At 39.8% G+C, this 18,300-nt stretch overlaps 1 protein-coding gene across 2 annotated transcripts in view; it reads right to left on the bottom strand.

The window, feature by feature from the left end:
* Positions 1-12,656: 12,656 nt before the first annotated feature.
* LOC128657336 (zinc finger MYM-type protein 1) overlaps positions 12,657-18,300 on the bottom strand; it is a 116,983-nt gene continuing 111,339 nt past the window's right edge. For both annotated transcript variants that reach the window (XM_053711644.1, XM_053711643.1), the window contains one exon: positions 12,657-15,928. In XM_053711644.1, coding sequence (XP_053567619.1) covers positions 13,750-15,928 — 2,179 coding nt within the window. In that variant the 3' untranslated portion in view covers positions 12,657-13,749. The remainder of the gene's footprint in view (positions 15,929-18,300) is intronic.

The raw sequence follows: 18,300 nt of genomic DNA, 5'->3' as shown, positions 1-18,300 counted from the left end.
TTTGACAGAGACAACGCTTGAATCAGGATGTCGTCCAAGTACGGTACTACTGCAATGCCCCTTGGTCTTAGAACCGCTAGAAGGGACCCTAGTACCTTTGTGAAAATTCTCGGAGCAGTGGCTAATCCGAATGGAAGTGCCACAAACTGGTAATGCTTGTCCAGAAAAGCGAACCTTAGGAACTGATGATGTTCCTTGTGGATAGGAATATGGAGGTACGCATCCTTTAAATCCACCGTGGTCATAAATTGACCTTCCTGGATGGTAGGAAGGATCGTTCGAATGGTTTCCATTTTGAACGATGGAACCCTGAGAAATTTGTTTAGGATCTTGAGATCTAGAATTGGTCTGAATATTCCCTCTTTTTTGGGAACTATGAACAGGTTGGAGTAAAACCCCATCCCTTGTTCTCTTATTGGAACTGGATGAATTACTCCCATCTTTAACAGGTCTTCTACACAATGTAAGAATGCCTGTCTTTATTTGGTTTGAAGATAATTGAGACCTGTGGAACCTTCCCCTTGGGAGTAGTTCCTTGAATTCCAGGAGATAACCTTGAGAAACTATTTCTAGTGCCCAAGGATCCTGAACATCTCTTGCCCAGGCCTGAGCAAAGAGAGAAAGTCTGCCCCCCACCAGATCCGGTCCCGGATCGGGGGCCATCCCTTCATGCTGTTTTGGTAGCAGTGGCAGGCTTCTTGGCCTGCTTACCCTTGTTCCAGCCTTGCATCGGTCTCCAGGCTGGTTTGGGTTGAGAAGTATTACCCTCTTGCTTAGAGGATGTAGAAGTAGAGGCTGGTCCGTTTCTGCGAAAGGGACGAAAATTAGGCTTATTTCTAGCCTTAAAAGACCTATCCCTGAGGAAGGTCTGATGGTTCAGACATGGTTCAGACATGTTAAACAGGCTTAAACTTGTCAACAAAGCACAAAAAACGTTTTAAAATAAAACCGTTACTGTCACTTTAAATTTTAAACAGAACACACTTTATTACTGAATATGCGAAAAAGTATGAAGCAATTGTTCAAAATTCACCAAAATTTCACCACAGTGTCTTAAAGCCTTAAAAGTATTGCACACCAAATTTGAAAGCTTTAACCCTTAAAATAACGGAACCGGAGCCGTTTTTACATTTAACCCCTATACAGTCCCAGGAATCTGCTTTGCTGAGACCCAACCAAGCCCAGAGGGGAATACGATACCAAATGACGCCTTCTATAAGCTTTTTCAGTGGATCTTAGCTCCTCACACATGCATCTGCATGCCTTGCCTTCCAAAAACAACTGCGCATTAGTGGCGCGAAAATGAGGCTCTGCCTATGACTAGAGAAGGCCCCCATCTGAAAAAGGTGTCCATACAGTGCCTGCCGTTTTTTAACAACAATCCCCAAGATTATAATAACTATAAAGAGCTATAATCTGTCAAATATGCTTAGCAAAGTAATAGTTTTAGCCCAGAAAAATGTCTACCAGTTTTTTAAGCCCTTATAAAGCCTTTATTCTTTTACTTAATCTAAGAAAATGGCTTACCGGTCCCCATAGGGAAAATGACAGCCTTCCAGCATTACCAAGTCGTGTTAGAAATGTGGCCAGTCATACCTCAGGCAGAAAAGTCTGCCAACTGCTTCCCCCAACTGAAGTTACTTCATCTCAACAGTCCTGTGTGGAAACAGCAATCGATTTTAGTAACGTTTGCTAAAATCATCTTCCTCTTACAAACAGAAATCTTCTTCTCTTTTCTGTTTCAGAGTAAATAGTACATACCAGCACTATTTTAAAATAACAAACACTTGATTGAAGAATAAAAACTACATTTAAACACCAAAAAAACTCTTAGTCATCTCCGTGGAGATGTTGCCTGTGCAACGGCAAAGAGAATGACTGGGGTAGGCGGAGCCTAGGAGGGATCATATGACCAGCTTTGCTGGGCTCTTTGCCATTTCCTGTTGGGGAAGAGAATATCCCACAAGTAAGGATGACGCCGTGGACCGGACACACCTATGTTGGAGAAATAGGCCCCTCCCACTCATATTACAACAGTGGGAAGCCTCAGGGAACTGTTTCTAGGCAAAATTCAAGCCAACCATGTGGAAAAAACTAGGCCCCAAGAAGTTTTATCACCAAATATATGTAAAAAACGATTAAACATGCCAGCAAACGTTTTAAAATACACTTTTATAAGAGTATGTATCTCTATTAATAAGCCTGATACCAGTCACTATCACTGCATTTAAGGCTTTACTTACATTACTTCGGTATCAGCAGCATTTTCTAGCAAATTCCATCCCTAGAAAAATATTTTAACTGCACATACCTTATTACAGGAAAACCTGCACGCTATTCCCCCTCTGAAGTTACCTCACTCCTCAGAATATGTGAGAACAGCAAAGGATCTTAGTTACTTCTGCTAAGATCATAGAAAACGCAGGCAGATTCTTCTTCTAAATACTGCCTGAGATAAACAGTACACTCCGGTACCATTTAAAAATAACAAACTTTTGATTGAAGAAATAAACTAAGTATAAAACACCACAGTCCTCTTACGACCTCCATCTTAGTTGAGAGTTGCAAGAGAATGACTGGATATGGCAGTGAGGGGAGGAGCTATATAGCAGCTCTGCTGTGGGTGATCCTCTTGCAACTTCCTGTTGGGAAGGAGAATATCCCACAAGTAATGGATGATCCGTGGACTGGATACACTTAACAAGAGAAAATATATACACAAATCCAGTAGCAACAATTAGGGCAGCGGGATATCAGTCTCGACCTATCAATATATGGAATGGAACTAGTCAGGGATGTCCGTTATCTCCACTTTTATTTGCGTTGTGCATAGAACCTTTGGCGTCTTGTATTCGTAACTCTGAGGATATCCATGGGGTTAAATTAAATAAAGGGGAACAAACACTAACTTTATTTGCAGACGATATCTTGCTTACAATTACAAAACCAATGCTTTCCCTCCCTAATTTGTACCAATTATTAGAAGATTTTTTCCAATGTTTCGGGTTTCAAAATAAATTCGGATAAATGCGAAGTACTCCCTCTATCATTTCCAACACACACACAAAAGTTGATAGAAGTGAACTTTGATTTTAAATGGGTTAATAATTCCCTAAAATATCTAGGAATACAAATCACAGACACCATAGAAACATTGTATAAAGCAAACTACATCCCAATTTACAAAACTATAAGAAGAGATATATTGAAATGGAAGAAAGGAAACTTTTTTTGGTATGGCAGATTATCAGCCATTAAAATGAATGTCCTACCAAGACTGTTATATCTATTTAGAGATTTACCTATTAAAATCCCAATAAAAGAGCTTGAAGAACTACAATCTGAAATTATTAAATTTATAAGAGGACATAAATCAGCTAGAATAGCTGCTCATATTTTAAAACAACACAAGCTATTGGCAGGTGTAGGAGTCCCTAATCTTAGAGATTATTATCATGCTGCCAGACTGGCACAAAATGCTCTTTTATGTAAAGATTGCCAGGGGATGACATGGCCAGGTATTGAAGCAGATATTGGAAGACTAAGCACTCCGGGAGATATATTATCGAAACCCTCAGATCCAAAAGACCAGAGGATAATTAAACTAAAAACTACAGAAGATTCTAAGGTTATGTGGAGGTCACTAACGCATACAATGAAATTACTTTCGCCACACACTATTATAATACCTCTAAGTACACTACTCCCAAAAGAATTTCAAAAACAAAATAGATAAGTGGGGAAATAAAGGCCTCTATGGGGTAGCTGATTTCCTAGACAATGGGAAGTTGTTGACATTTACACAATTAAGAGATAAAATACACCCAAATACATTGCACTGGCTTTTATATCTCCAAATTTCCCATGCTATAAATACATATAGACTAGGCAGCATCCCAGCCTGCCTAAAAACTGCTCTGGAACAAATGATAATGACACCCGGTAGAAATAAAAAAATGATTACATGCTTATACTTAGCCATTCAAGAAGCAAATAGTTCAGCAAAATTGGTAATTTATGACAAATTGGAACAAGATTTAGCTATAAACTATGATAGAGAAGATTGGAGACAGATTTTATCCTCAATGAGGAGAAGCTTAATAGGGGCTCAATTAAAACCTCATATAGATGGTACCTTACACCACTGAAATCCTCACATTAAACCACACAGGGTAGTAGATTATGTTATCGGGGATGTAAAGGGATAGGGACCTATTTTCACATGTGGTGGGAGTGTCCAAAGATACAACCTACATGGGACAAGCTTTCTCAACTATTTAAGGTGATTATAGACGACTCCTTTACATTATCAGCCTCACAGGCCTTACTACATATCCCCCAGGAGTCACTGAACTCAATTACTAATAGATGGGTTAATATATGTACAGCTACCAGAATATGTATAGCTAGAAAATGGAAAGTGGGGGCTCCAGAATGGGGTGAGGTAATGATCAAAATTGAAGATGTTTATAATATGCTAGAATCAGCTGCATGGATACAAGGGACAGAAATATGTAGGTACATACTGATCAACACTAAGTAACCAATAAAGCTTTTTTAGGGCAATTAAATTGGAGAGAATAGGAACTTTCTTAAATATAGATATAGCGTTCTAAAGAAATCTACAACATTGTCACTGCTCGACAGGAAAAGTTTAAAGTTAAAGGTTTTTCTTTGTATACAGTTATGAAGTTTAGGTTTAGGGAAATGGGATAAGAGGGTGGAGGGGGTGGAGAGGGAGTTAGGGAAGGCAGAGGGGAAGGGGGGAGAAAAATTGATGAAAATGATATAAACAGGGTGCTAAAAACTTGTTGTTTTAAGAATAATATTGTTTTAAGAATACTAGGACATTGTAACCCAGCACACTGTTTTATTATGTTGTATTTGATGTGATCCATGACAATAAAAATTATTTCAACTAAATATATATGTATATAATCATATACATATATATTTAAAAATGCTGTCCATCGCTGCGCTACTTACCCCCTTCGCTGATGGCATCAAGACAAGCCTATGGAAGCATGCTCTTGTGCATTTGCATTGCGATTTACTTGTAATACCAGCGCAAGCAATAGTTAGCACTCCACTTGTAATCTGGCCCTAGGTGTTGAATGTATTTGCCATTATTACTTATGAGATTGAAAAGGGCCAGTGCATTTAGGAGGCTCCTGAGGGGTCTTATCCCCAAGTTAGGGTCTTATTGTTGGTACCACTGGATTCTGCTTAGTCTGGGGTTTACTTGAATAGTAGTCACTAAGTGATACAATGCCTAGTTTTTATAAGGCAGATGTTTATATTATGTATTTATTTGCCATTATAATCTATGAGAGTTGATAGGTGCAGTGCATTCATGGGGATCCCGAGAGGTCTTAAAGGGACAGTTTACTCCAAAATGTGTTCCCCTTTAATTTGTTCCCAATGATCCACTTTACCTGCTGGAGTCTATTAAAGGGACAGTCTAGGCCAAAATAAACTTTCATGATTCAGATAGAGCATGTAATTTTAAACAATTTTCCAATTTACTTTTATCACCAATTGTGCTTTGTTCTCTTGGTATTCTTAGTTGAAAGCTTAACCTAGGAGGTTCATATGCTAATTTCTTAGACCTTGAAGCCCACCTCTTTCAGATTGCATTTTAACAGTTTTTCACCACTAAAGGGTGTTAGTTCACGCATTTCATATAGATAACACGGTGCTCGTGCACGAGAAGTTATCTGGGAGCAGGCACTGATTGGATAGACTGCAAATCTGTCAAAAGAACTGTAAAACAAAATTTATGCTTACCTGATAAATTCATTTCTCCTGTAGTGTGGTCAGTCCACGGGTCATCATTACTTCTGGGATATTATCTCCTCCCCTACAGGAAGTGCAAGAGGATTCACCCAGCAGAGCTGCTATATAGCTCCTCCCCTCTACGTCACCTCCAGTCATTCGACCAAAGGACCAACGAGAAAGGAGAAGCCCAAGGGTGTAGTGGTGACTGGAGTATAATCCAAAAATTTTTTTAGCCTGCCATAAAAAACAGGGCGGGCCGTGGACTGACCACACTACAGGAGAAATGAATTTATCAGGTAAGCATAAATTTTGTTTTCTCCTGTTAAGTGTGGTCAGTCCACGGGTCATCATTACTTCTGGGATACCAATACCAAAGCAAAAGTACACGGATGACGGGAGGGACAGGCAGGCTCTTTATACGGAGGGAACCACTGCCACAAGAACCTTTCTCCCAAAAACAGCCTCCGAAGAAGCAAAAGTGTCAAATTTGTAAAATTTGGAAAAAGTATGAAGAGAAGACCAAGTTGCAGCCTTGCAAATCTGTTCAACAGAAGCCTCATTCTTAAAGGCCCAAGTGGAAGCCACAGCTCTAGTAGAATGAGCTGTAATTCTTTCAGGAGGCTGCTGTCCAGCAGTCTCATAGGCTAATCGTATTATGCTACGAAGCCAAAAAGAGAGAGAGGTAGCCGAAGCTTTTTGACCTCTCCTCTGACCAGAATAAACGACAAACAGGGAAGACGTTTGACGAAAATCCTTAGTTGCCTGTAGATAAAATTTCAGGGCACGGACTACATCTAGATTGTGTAGCAGACGTTCCTTCTTCGAGGAAGGATTAGGACACAAAGATGGAACAACAATCTCTTGATTGATATTCCTGTTAGTGACCACCTTAGGTAGGAACCCAGGTTTAGTACGCAGAACTACCTTGTCAGAATGAAAAATCAGATAAGGAGAATCACAATGTAAGGCAGATAACTCAGAGACTCTTCGAGCCGAGGAAATAGCCATTAAAAACAGAACTTTCCAAGATAACAACTTGATATCAATGGAATGAAGGGCTTCAAACGGAACACCCTGTAAAACATTAAGAACTAAGTTCAAACTCCATGGCGGAGCAACAGTTTTAAACACAGGCTTGATCCTAGCTAAAGCCTGACAAAAAGCTTGAACGTCCGGAACTTCTGACAGACGTTTGTGTAAAAGAATGGACAGAGCTGAAATCTGTCCCTTTAAAGAACTAGCGGATAACCCCTTTTCTAAACCTTCTTGTAGAAAAGACAATATCCTTGGAATCCTAACCTTACTCCATGAGTAACTCTTGGATTCGCACCAATATAAGTATTTACGCCATATTTTATGGTAAATCCTTCTGGTAACAGGCTTCCTAGCCTGTATTAAGGTATCAATAACTGGCTCAGAAAACCCACGTTTTGATAAAATCAAGCGTTCAATTTCCAAGCAGTCAGCTTCAGAGAAGTTAGATTTTGATGTTTGAATGGACCCTGGATCAGAAGGTCCTGTTTCAGAGGTAGAGACCAAGGCGGACAGGATGACATGTCCACTAGATCTGCATACCAAGTCCTGCGTGGCCATGCAGGTGCTATTAGAATCACTGATGCTCTCTCCTGTTTGATTCTGGCAATCAATCGAGGAAGCATCGGGAAGGGTGGAAACACATAAGCCATCCCGAAGGTCCAAGGTGCTGTCAAAGCATCTATCAAAACCGCTCCCGGATCCCTGGATCTGGACCCGTAGCGAGGAAGCTTGGCGTTCTGACGAGACGCCATGAGATCTATCTCTGGTTTGCCCCAACGTCGAAGTATCTGGGCAAAGACCTCCGGATGAAGTTCCCACTCCCCCGGATGAAAAGTCTGACGACTTAAGAAATCCGCCTCCCAGTTCTCCACTCCCGGGATGTGGATTGCAGACAGGTGGCAAGAGTGAGACTCTGCCCAGCGAATTATCTTTGATTCTTCCATCATTGCTAGGGAGCTTCTTGTCCCTCCCTGATGGTTGATGTAAGCTACAGTCGTGATGTTGTCCGACTGAAACCTGATGAACCCCCGAGTTGTTAACTGGGGCCAAGCCAGAAGGGCATTGAGAACTGCTCTCAATTCCAGAATGTTTATTGGAAGGAGACTCTCCTCCTGATTCCATAGTCCCTGAGCCTTCAGAGAATTCCAGACAGCGCCCCAACCTAGTAGGCTGGCGTCTGTTGTTACAATTGTCCAGTCCGGCCTGCTGAATGGCATCCCCCTGGACAGGTGTGGCCGATAAAGCCACCATAGAAGAGAATTTCTGGTCTCTTGATTCAGATTCAGAGTGGGGGACAAATCTGAGTAATCCCCATTCCACTGACTTAGCATGCACAATTGCAGCGGTCTGAGATGTAGGCGTGCAAAAGGTACTATGTCCATTGCCGCTACCATTAAGCCGATCACCTCCATGCATTGAGCTACTGACGGGTGTTGAATGGAATGAAGGACACGGCATGCATTTTGAAGCTTTGTTAACCTGTCTTCTGTCAGGTAGATCTTCATTTCTACAGAATCTATAAGAGTCCCCAAGAAGGGAACTCTTGTGAGTGGAAAGAGAGAACTCTTCTTTTCGTTCACCTTCCATCCATGCAACCTTAGAAATGCCAGTACTAACTCTGTATGAGACTTGGCAGTTTGAAAGCTTGAAGCTTGTATCAGAATGTCGTCTAGGTACGGAGCTACCGAAATTCCTCGCGGTCTTAGTACCGCCAGAAGAGTACCCAGAACCTTTGTGAAGATTCTTGGAGCCGTAGCCAATCCGAATGGAAGAGCTACAAACTGGTAATGCCTGTCTAGAAAGGCAAACCTTAGATACCGGTAATGATTTCTGTGAATCGGTATGTGAAGGTAAGCATCCTTTAAATCCACTGTGGTCATGTACTGACCCTCTTGGATCATGGGCAAAATTGTTCGAATAGTTTCCATCTTGAACGATGGAACTCTTAGGAATTTGTTTAGGATCTTTAAATCCAAGATTGGCCTGAAAGTTCCCTCTTTTTTGGGAACTACAAACAGATTTGAGTAAAACCCTTGTCCTTGTTCCGACCGCGGAACTGGATGGATCACTCCCATTAATAAAAGATCTTGTACGCAGCGTAGGAACGCTTCTTTCTTTATTTGGTTTGTTGACAACCTTGACAGATGAAATCTCCCTCTTGGGGGTGTGGATTTGAAGTCCAGAAGGTATCCCTGAGATATGATCTCTAACGCCCAGGGATCCTGAACATCTCTTGCCCAAGCCTGGGCGAAGAGAGAAAGTCTGCCCCCTACTAGATCCGGTCCCGGATCGGGGGCCCTCGATTCATGCTGTCTTAGGGGCAGCAGCAGGTTTCCTGGCCTGCTTGCCCTTGTTCCAGGACTGGTTAGGTTTCCAGCCTTGTCTGTAGCGAGCAACAGCTCCTTCCTGTTTTGGTGCAGAGGAAGTTGATGCTGTTCCTGCTTTGAAATTACGAAAGGAACGAAAATTAGACTGTCTAGCCCTAGGTTTGGCTTTGTCCTGAGGCAGGGCATGGCCTTTACCTCCTGTAATGTCAGCGATAATCTCTTTCAACCCGGGCCCGAATAAGGTTTGCCCTTTGAAAGGTATATTAAGCAATTTAGATTTAGAAGTAACATCAGCTGACCAGGATTTTAGCCACAGTGCTCTGCGTGCCTGAATGGCAAATCCGGAATTCTTAGCCGTAAGTTTAGTTAAATGTACTACGGCATCTGAAATAAATGAGTTAGCTAACTTAAGGGCTTTAAGTTTGTGTGTAATCTCATCTAGTGTAGATGATTGAAGTGTCTCTTCCAGAGACTCAAACCAAAATGCTGCTGCAGCCGTGACAGGCGCAATACATGCAAGAGGTTGCAATATAAAACCTTGTTGAACAAACATTTTCTTAAGGTAACCCTCTAATTTTTTATCCATTGGATCTGAAAAAGCACAGCTATCCTCCACCGGGATAGTGGTACGCTTAGCTAAAGTAGAAACTGCTCCCTCCACCTTAGGGACCGTTTGCCATAAGTCCCGTGTGGTGGCGTCTATTGGAAACATTTTTCTAAATATCGGAGGAGGTGAGAACGGCACACCGGGCCTATCCCACTCCTTAGTAACAATTTCAGTAAGTCTCTTAGGTATAGGAAAAACATCAGTACTCGCCGGTACCGCAAAATATTTATCCAACCTACACATTTTCTCTGGTATTGCAACTGTGTTACAATCATTCAGAGCCGCTAACACCTCCCCTAGTAAAACACAGAGGTTTTCCAGCTTAAATTTAAAATTTGAAACATCTGAATCCAGTCTGTTTGGATCAGAACCGTCATCCACAGAATGAAGTTCTCCGTCCTCATGTTCTGCCACCTGTGACGCAGTGTCTGACATGGCCCTAATATTATCAGCGCACTCTGTTCTCACCCCAGAGTGATCACGCTTGCCTCTAAGTTCTGGTAATTTAGCCAAAACTTCAGTCATAACAGTAGCCATATCCTGTAATGTGATTTGAAATGGCCGCCCAGATGTACTCGGCGCTACAATATCACGCACCTCCCGAGCGGGAGATGCAGGTACTGACACGTGAGGCGAGTTAGTCGGCATAACTCTCCCCTCGTTGTTAGGTGAAATATGTTCAGTTTGTACAGATTGACTTTTATTTAAAGTAACAATACAATTAGTACATACATTTCTATTGGGCTCCACTTTGGCATTAGCACATATAGCACATGTATCTTCCTCTGAATCAGACATGTTTAACACACTAGCAATAAACTAGCAACTTGGAAATGCTTTTCAAGTAATTTACAATAATATGAAAACGAACTGTGCCTATAAGAAGCACAGAAAAAATTATGACAGTTGAAAATAAATAAGTTATAGCATCAAATCTTTGTAAAAAATACACAATTTTAGCAAAGGATTGTTCCCATTAGCAAAGGATAACTAACCCCGACAGCAGAAAAAATTAGTGATGCACCGAAATGGAAATTCTGGACCGAAACCGAATCCGAAAATCCGGGATGCACTTGGCCGAAAACCGAAACTGATACCGAAAATGTATTTTTTCAAATTATTTTCAAATATTAATTTTTTAGTTTTTTTTTTTTTGCATAATTAGAGTTAATAAAAAAAAGCCCACACTTTTATTGAAAGTAACACACTGAAATTGGACAAAAATATCTTAAAACAATAATATGCTACACAATAATTTTACCTAGAAAAAAAAAAAAAAACAGGCAAAAAATGCCATTTTCGGCGACAGAATCATATTTAAGTTGCTTTTTTTTACCAATTATCCAAATAAAGTATAGTCCTAGAAAACTCATATGCAGAACAGTAAGTCAAGTAATAAACTTAAACAGCAGCTCTAGGCTAGCATCAAATTTGAAACATGCTACACAATTTTACCGAAAATAACAGGCAAAATAACCGAAAACCGAAATAGCCAAAAATGCCATTTTCGGCCGAAACTTTCTGCGGCCGAAATTTCGGTGCATCCCTAGAAAAAATACACAAATAAACGTTTTTTATCACAGTCAACTACAATCTTCACAGCTCTGCTGTGAATGATTACCTCCCTCAAAACAAGCTTTGGAGATCCCTGTGTTCTGTAGAGATGAACCGGATCATGTAGGAAGAAAATGAGCTTCTGACTGAGTTTTTTGATGCGTAGTAAAAGCGCCAAAAATGGCCCCTCCCCCTCACACATAACAGTGAGAGAGATCAGTAAACTGCTTTAATTTAAAGCAAACTATTGCCAAGTGGAAAAAATAGTGCCCAAAACATTTTTTCACCCAGTACCTCAGAGAAATAAACGATTTTACATGCCAGCAAAAAAACGTTTAACCTCAATAAATTAATTGTTATTTAAAACCTATTGCAAGTCCCTGCAAATTAGGTTAAGTCTATGCATACAGTATAAATCCAGTGAAGTACCATTCCCCAGAATACTGAAGTGTGAAATATACATACATGACAGCCTGATACCAGCTACATCTACTGCATTTAAGGCTGAGTTTACATTATAACGGTATGGCAGGATTTTCTCATCAATTCCATGTCAGAAAATAATAAACTGCTACATACCTCTTTGCAGATTAATCTGCCCGCTGTCCCCTGATCTGAAGTTTACCTCTCCTCAGATGGCCGAGAAACAGCAATATGATCTTAACTACTCCGGCTAAAATCATAGAAAAACTCAGGTAGATTCTTCTTCAAATTCTACCAGAGAATAAATAACACACTCCGGTGCTATAATAAAATAACAAACTTTTGATTGAAGGTAATAAACTAATTAAAATCACCACAGTCCTCTCACACATCCTATCTATAAGTTGGGTGCAAGAGAATGACTGGGGGTGACGTAGAGGGGAGGAGCTATATAGCAGCTCTGCTGGGTGAATCCTCTTGCACTTCCTGTAGGGGAGGAGATAATATCCCAGAAGTAATGATGACCCGTGGACTGACCACACTTAACAGGAGAAAAAGGGGCAGTTTGCAGAGACTTAGATACAAGATAATCACAGAGGTTAAAAGTATATTATTATAACTGTGTTGGTTATGCAAAACTGGGAAATGGGTAATAAAGGGATTTACAAGTATTTTCATTACCCTTATATTGGCATTTGAATTAGTTTATTTAGCCTGTGGTATTCCCACCCATCCTGAAAGTTTTTGGCCTTGAGGCCAAGCTGTGTTAACACAGCCAGTAGAAGAAATTATACACCCAGTGGGCTATAGAAGAGATAAGGTTATAAAATGTTAATTTTCCATTGTTCTCTACAAGTAATGGTGATTGGTTTATGGACCGATAAGGTAAAGACATGTATATTTACACAATGTGATAAAGTAATGAGATCTGATTTTACCTACAAGCTCAAACCATTTTATTTGGTTGTGGCTTCAAAACACACAAAATCAGCTAATTCATATACACAAATAAGCCTTAAAAAGCAAATCTCACTTTTTTTTTATCAGCTGCAGAGTATAAAATGTAACTGGAAACACATTCAAAGGGAAAACAATTTTATAGTATACTATCCCTTTAATCCCAAGTTGGAGACTACTACCCAAGCATACCCCAGACTGAGCAAAATTCAATGACACTAATGTTAGAACTCTAAGTTACACAAAGCCTAGTTTTTATCGGGCAGGTGTTTATTTGATGCATGTATTTTCATTATCGCCTATAAGAGTGGATAGGTACTGTGCATCAGTGACGTTCGTTAAGGTCAGAGGCTGGTAAGGCACTGGCTATTATACGCCCGAGAAGCCCATATATGAACCCAATAGATGTAGCTTCAATGTACCATTAAATTAGCAGGTTTGCACAATGACGATTAGAATTCTTTACAACACATGCATACAGGTACAAAACCAATTCAGTTCTCGTTATATAGGCAAATACAGTTTTACTATTTATACTCATTCAAAACAAATAAAAAAAAATAGAGTGCATGGTCTTACATTCCCAGCAATTTCTTCACTTTCTATGATGAGATTGAAGATTTTTCTGCAGCTCCCTTTGAAATGAGATTGTATAGTTAGGCAGTTAAACTAAAACATTGTTTCACAACTGCAGTCCTCAAGCACCCCAATTAGTAAGGTTTTCATTATAGCCAAACCAGTGCATAGGTGAAATTATCAGCTGATGGGTGAGAGCAGGTTAGTATCCATGGTGTTACTGATCAGCTGATTAATTTGACCTGTGCACTGGTTCAGCTATAATGAAAACCTAGCCTGTTGGGGGTACTTGAGGACCACGGTTAATAAACATTGCACTAAAGCACCAGCTCATCTGTAATATGTTGATTACCTGGAGAATAAAGCCGTTTTAAAAGGGTGATCATATATTGCAACAGGGGAAAATTGTATTGCAAATTAGCTTCAGAGAAAAAAAAAAAACAAAAAAACAAACATTTTGTTCTTTTTAAAATTCGGTCTTTATCAAATAACTTATTTGTACATAAAGTCCATTCTCCTGTCTTTTTTGACAAAATTGTTTATAACTTTATTAAAAAACTCTTCTTCGTTTTTTTCTTTCAACTCCAACAGTCTCTCCTGCTCAATTGATAAAATTGCCAGAGCTGAAAGTTGTCCTTGCTCGGTTCGATTCCTGCTCTGTGTTTTGATTCTCTTTAAAGCAGAGAATGACGACCTTTCAAAAGAGGCTGTTGTAACTGTTATTGTGAGAACCAGCTGGAGTAATTTAACAGCCTCTGGAACAGTCTGCATCAGATCCCTTTTGGCCAAAAAGCTGAGAAGATCTCCAGGTGATTTGCAATTATTCCTTACAGTTTCAGAACTATACAATCCAATGAGATCCCATTTTAGTCTAACTAAGTCAAAGTATTTGGCATATTTTGTTAGGCTCTGCAGTTTTTCGTCATCAAAATGTTTCGATATTTCTAGTAGTTTAGTGCAATTGACCAAAGTAAGGAATTCTAGCTCACGAAAATGATCAGAGTGAGCTTTCATTTGAACGCCGACATTGTCAAAAATGTTATAAAACATTATTCTCCTCACATCTCTTATTAACGGTTTACTTCTTTCATTGTCTGTCAGCCCCATTCTGACGCATTTCTCCTCAAATTTCCCATAGAAAGTGTCAAACTCCTGTCTCTGCTTTTCCAGATTTTTCATAGTGGCACAAATTCGCCGACAGCAGAATTCAACATCCATCACTTTACTCTGCAGCAAACTATAGAGTGTCTCAGTTTCTATGAAAATGGTATCATATGCCATTAGCAAGAAGCAGGTTGATGCTTTAGACAGAAAGTTTGTATATCCTTCAGCCATCATCAAGGTTTTATTATCCCAACCAGATGGATTTTTTCTGAGAAACAGGAACATAGCACGCAGATCACTTTGGAACATGTTTACCGTTGGCACTAGTCTGGAATTTGAACTCCATCTGGTGGGTGCTGCTCTTGGTAAACGTCTCTTTACAAAATCGTCCAGTAGGTGGGTAAGCTTGGTCGACTTACTGAAAAACGTGGCAAGTCCCTCAAGTGTTGAAAAGAATACTTGACACTCAGGTATAGATTTTGCTGAATGCAAGAGCACCAGGTTCAATTTGTGAGCATAACAATGCATAAAAGTGGCTTCAGGTACTTTTTCTTTAATCTTAGCCTGTACCCCATTAAGCTCTGATGCCATCACAGAGGGTCCATTGTAAGTCTGAGCTACCAGCTTTTCAACACAATTGTATTTCTCCAACACACCCAATACATATTTAGCAATAGCTGGTGTTTGTCTGTCAACCACTTCATCAAATCCTAACAACACCTCCTTCACTTCACAAGTCAGCTCCCTTTTAGCCACATAACGCAAAATTACAGAGATCTGGGCTTTGTTTGTGACATCCGTTGTCTCGTCTACTTCAACAGCAACAAACGGGGCTGCATTAATCTCCTTTTTGATATCATTTCTAATTACATCAGCGACTGCTTCGATTAAATCATTATGTATTCTGTTTGATGAGCCAGAAAACACAGTGGATGTCGCCAAATGTTTAGCTAACTTTTCATCTTTCTCAGCCAAAACATATAAAAGCTCCACATAGTTGTCATGATTAGAAGAGTTTGCACCCTGCTCGTTACTACTAAATGCTAATTCCTGTTTGGCTAGGAAGCAGGTTGCATTGATAAGGTCTTTTAAAATATCACGGTTTTCTTTTACTTTAGCATTGTGGGTGATGATATTTAATCTCTGCTGTTCATTCAAATCCCGATCTATCGTCGAAGTTCCAAAGGTTTTTAAAGCAATTTGGCTGTGAATGTGAGTTTTTGATTTCTCATGTTTGTTGAGGGCCCTTGATAGGTTTTTCAAGTAACAAAATCCTTCTTTAGTCCAAACGTTGTCAGCAGGGGAAAACAAAAGGCAGGGATAGCAGTACAGGCGACTCTTCGTAGCACAACCACACAGCCAGTCTTTTCGCAAGTACCACTCCACTTGAAACCACCGTGTTGTTTTCTTTTGTCCCTCCGTTTGAAGTAGGTCCTTAAGCTCAGGCATTGGTCTTCCATTATTTATAACTTCCTGTTTTGATTTTAAGTCCAATTTTAAGAATTTTTTAAGGTTAGATATAGTGTTTTCCATTTTTGCAGCCGCTGGAATGTTGGATACTGGACACCTGGCAAAAAAAAAAAAAAAAAAAAAAAAGACAGAAGTGAATTAAGTAATATGGGAAAATTAGAGGGAGGGGGATGGGGAGAGAGAAGGAGAGTAAAAGAGAAAAGAATACACAGTCATGTTGGTAAAAAGTACTGCACTGATGCCGACAGTGGCGCTGTTAGAATGTGTAAGAAATTAGTGAATACAACAACCACAATTACTGTAATATGTTAATGCACATTAGTTCATCTTAATATCACACTCCATATTGGTTTACTTTACTATTGCTTTTTCAAGGATAAATACTAATAAAGAGCTAAGTACTTTCACATCAGAGTATCCAAGTCTCTCTCTCTCTTTTTATTATGTTTGTGTGTATGTCTGTGCCTATGTTGCTGTGTGTGTAGGTGCGTTTGTATATTGCAGTGTGTGCGTCCGTGTCTATGTATATATTGCGTGTGTCTATAAAGGAATAGCAGAATGTTTAGCCAAGGTAAAAACAGCCCCCATTTTACCTCAAGAGAAGATTCCCATGGCTCAATATTACATTTGGCAAAGGTAATATAAACCTAAATCTAGCAAATGAATTAAATAGGCCACCAAGCTATAAATAAAACATTATCTTTAGCACTCTTAAAAGAAGGTCTATAAAATGTTTCTGCACATAAATTAGCCATATTCTCACTATACAGAAGAATCTACATACATACACTTATGCATAAGTTGAGCAATGACAAGCCATGGCAGGAAATGAACCTGGCATTCTGGATCTATAAAACAGTGCTGTGAGCTATCTGGGCAGTCTAGTCGGGGGCGGAGTCTGGCCACGCTGTAATATGGCCACACATTAGAAGGGCTCCCGCTTCCTGAACCGACATAGCAGCTTATGGCAAAAAATATTTTTTTTATTAAAAGTGAGTGGGCAGCTAAACCATCCTGATAACGGATACTAAACTCTGGGACATGTCTTCTGGTCAAACAGTGAAGAGCCTAACAGTTTGAGAAGCGAGATCACCACAGGCCTTTTGCAAGACGGAATCCTCCATCTTAGGCTGAAGATCAGGCGGAGCTTGAGGGTAACTAGCGGTTACTGCCGCTGAGACAAGATCCGGATTGCTTGGGACCTCAGAACGTATGGGAGCCTATAACACAGCAAGACAACACTCACTGAAAGGGCGCTTCTAAAAAAAACATAATTTATGTAAGAACTTACCTGATAAATTCATTTCTTTCATATTAGCAAGAGTCCATGAGCTAGTGACGTATGGGATATACATTCCTACCAGGAGGGGCAAAGTTTCCCAAACCTCAAAATGCCTATAAATACACCCCTCACCACACCCACAAATCAGTTTAACGAATAGCCAAGAAGTGGGGTGATAAGAAAAAAGTGCAAAGCATAAATATAAGGAATTGGAATAATTGTGCTTTATACAAAAAAATCAAAACCACCACAAAAAAAGGGTGGGCCTCATGGACTCTTGCTAATATGAAAGAAATGAATTTATCAGGTAAGTTCTTACATAAATTATGTTTTCTTTCATGTAATTAGCAAGAGTCCATGAGCTAGTGACATATGGGAAAATGACTACCCAAGATGTGGATCTTCCACGCAAGAGTCACTAGAGAGGGAGGGATAAAATAAAGACAGCCAATTCCGCTGAAAAATATCCACACCCAAAAATAAAGTTTAAATCTTATAAAGAAAAAAACTGAAAATATAAGCAGAAGATTCAAACTGAAACAGCTGCCTGAAGTACTTTTCTACCAAAGACAGCTTCAGAAGAAGAAAACACATCAAAATGGTAGAATTTAGTAAAAGTATGCAAAGAAGACCAAGTTGCTGCTTAGCAAATCTGATCAACCGAAGCTTCATTCCTAAACGCCCAGGAAGTAGAAACTGACCTAGTAGAATGAGCTGTAATCCTTTGAGGCGGAGTTCTACCCGACTCAACATAAGCATGATGAATTAAAGATTTCAACCAAGATGCCAAAGAAATGGCAGAGGTCTTCTGACCTTTCCTAGAACCGGAAAAGATAACAAATAGACTAGAAGTCTTTCGGAAATTCTTAGTAGCTTCAACATAATATTTCAAAGCTCTAACTACATCCAAAGAATGCAATGATTTCTCCTTAGAATTCTTAGGATTAGGACATAATGAAGGAACCACAATTTCTCTACTAATGTTGTTGGAATTCACACCTTAGGTAAAAATTTAAAAGAAGTTCGCAACACCGCCTTATCCTGGTGAAAAATCAGAAAAGGAGACTCAAGAAAGAGCAGATAATTCAGAAACTCTTCTGGCAGAAGAGATGGCCAAAAGGAACAAAACTTTCCAAGAAAGTAATTTAATGTCCAATGAATGCATAGGTTCAAACGGAGGAGCTTGA

Source organism: Bombina bombina, chromosome 4, assembly GCF_027579735.1.
Source record: "Bombina bombina isolate aBomBom1 chromosome 4, aBomBom1.pri, whole genome shotgun sequence".
In the NCBI taxonomy this organism is placed as follows: domain Eukaryota; kingdom Metazoa; phylum Chordata; class Amphibia; order Anura; family Bombinatoridae; genus Bombina; species Bombina bombina.
The sequence above is the reverse complement of the archived record's forward strand: the minus strand, read 5'-3'. Positions and strand labels throughout refer to the sequence as shown.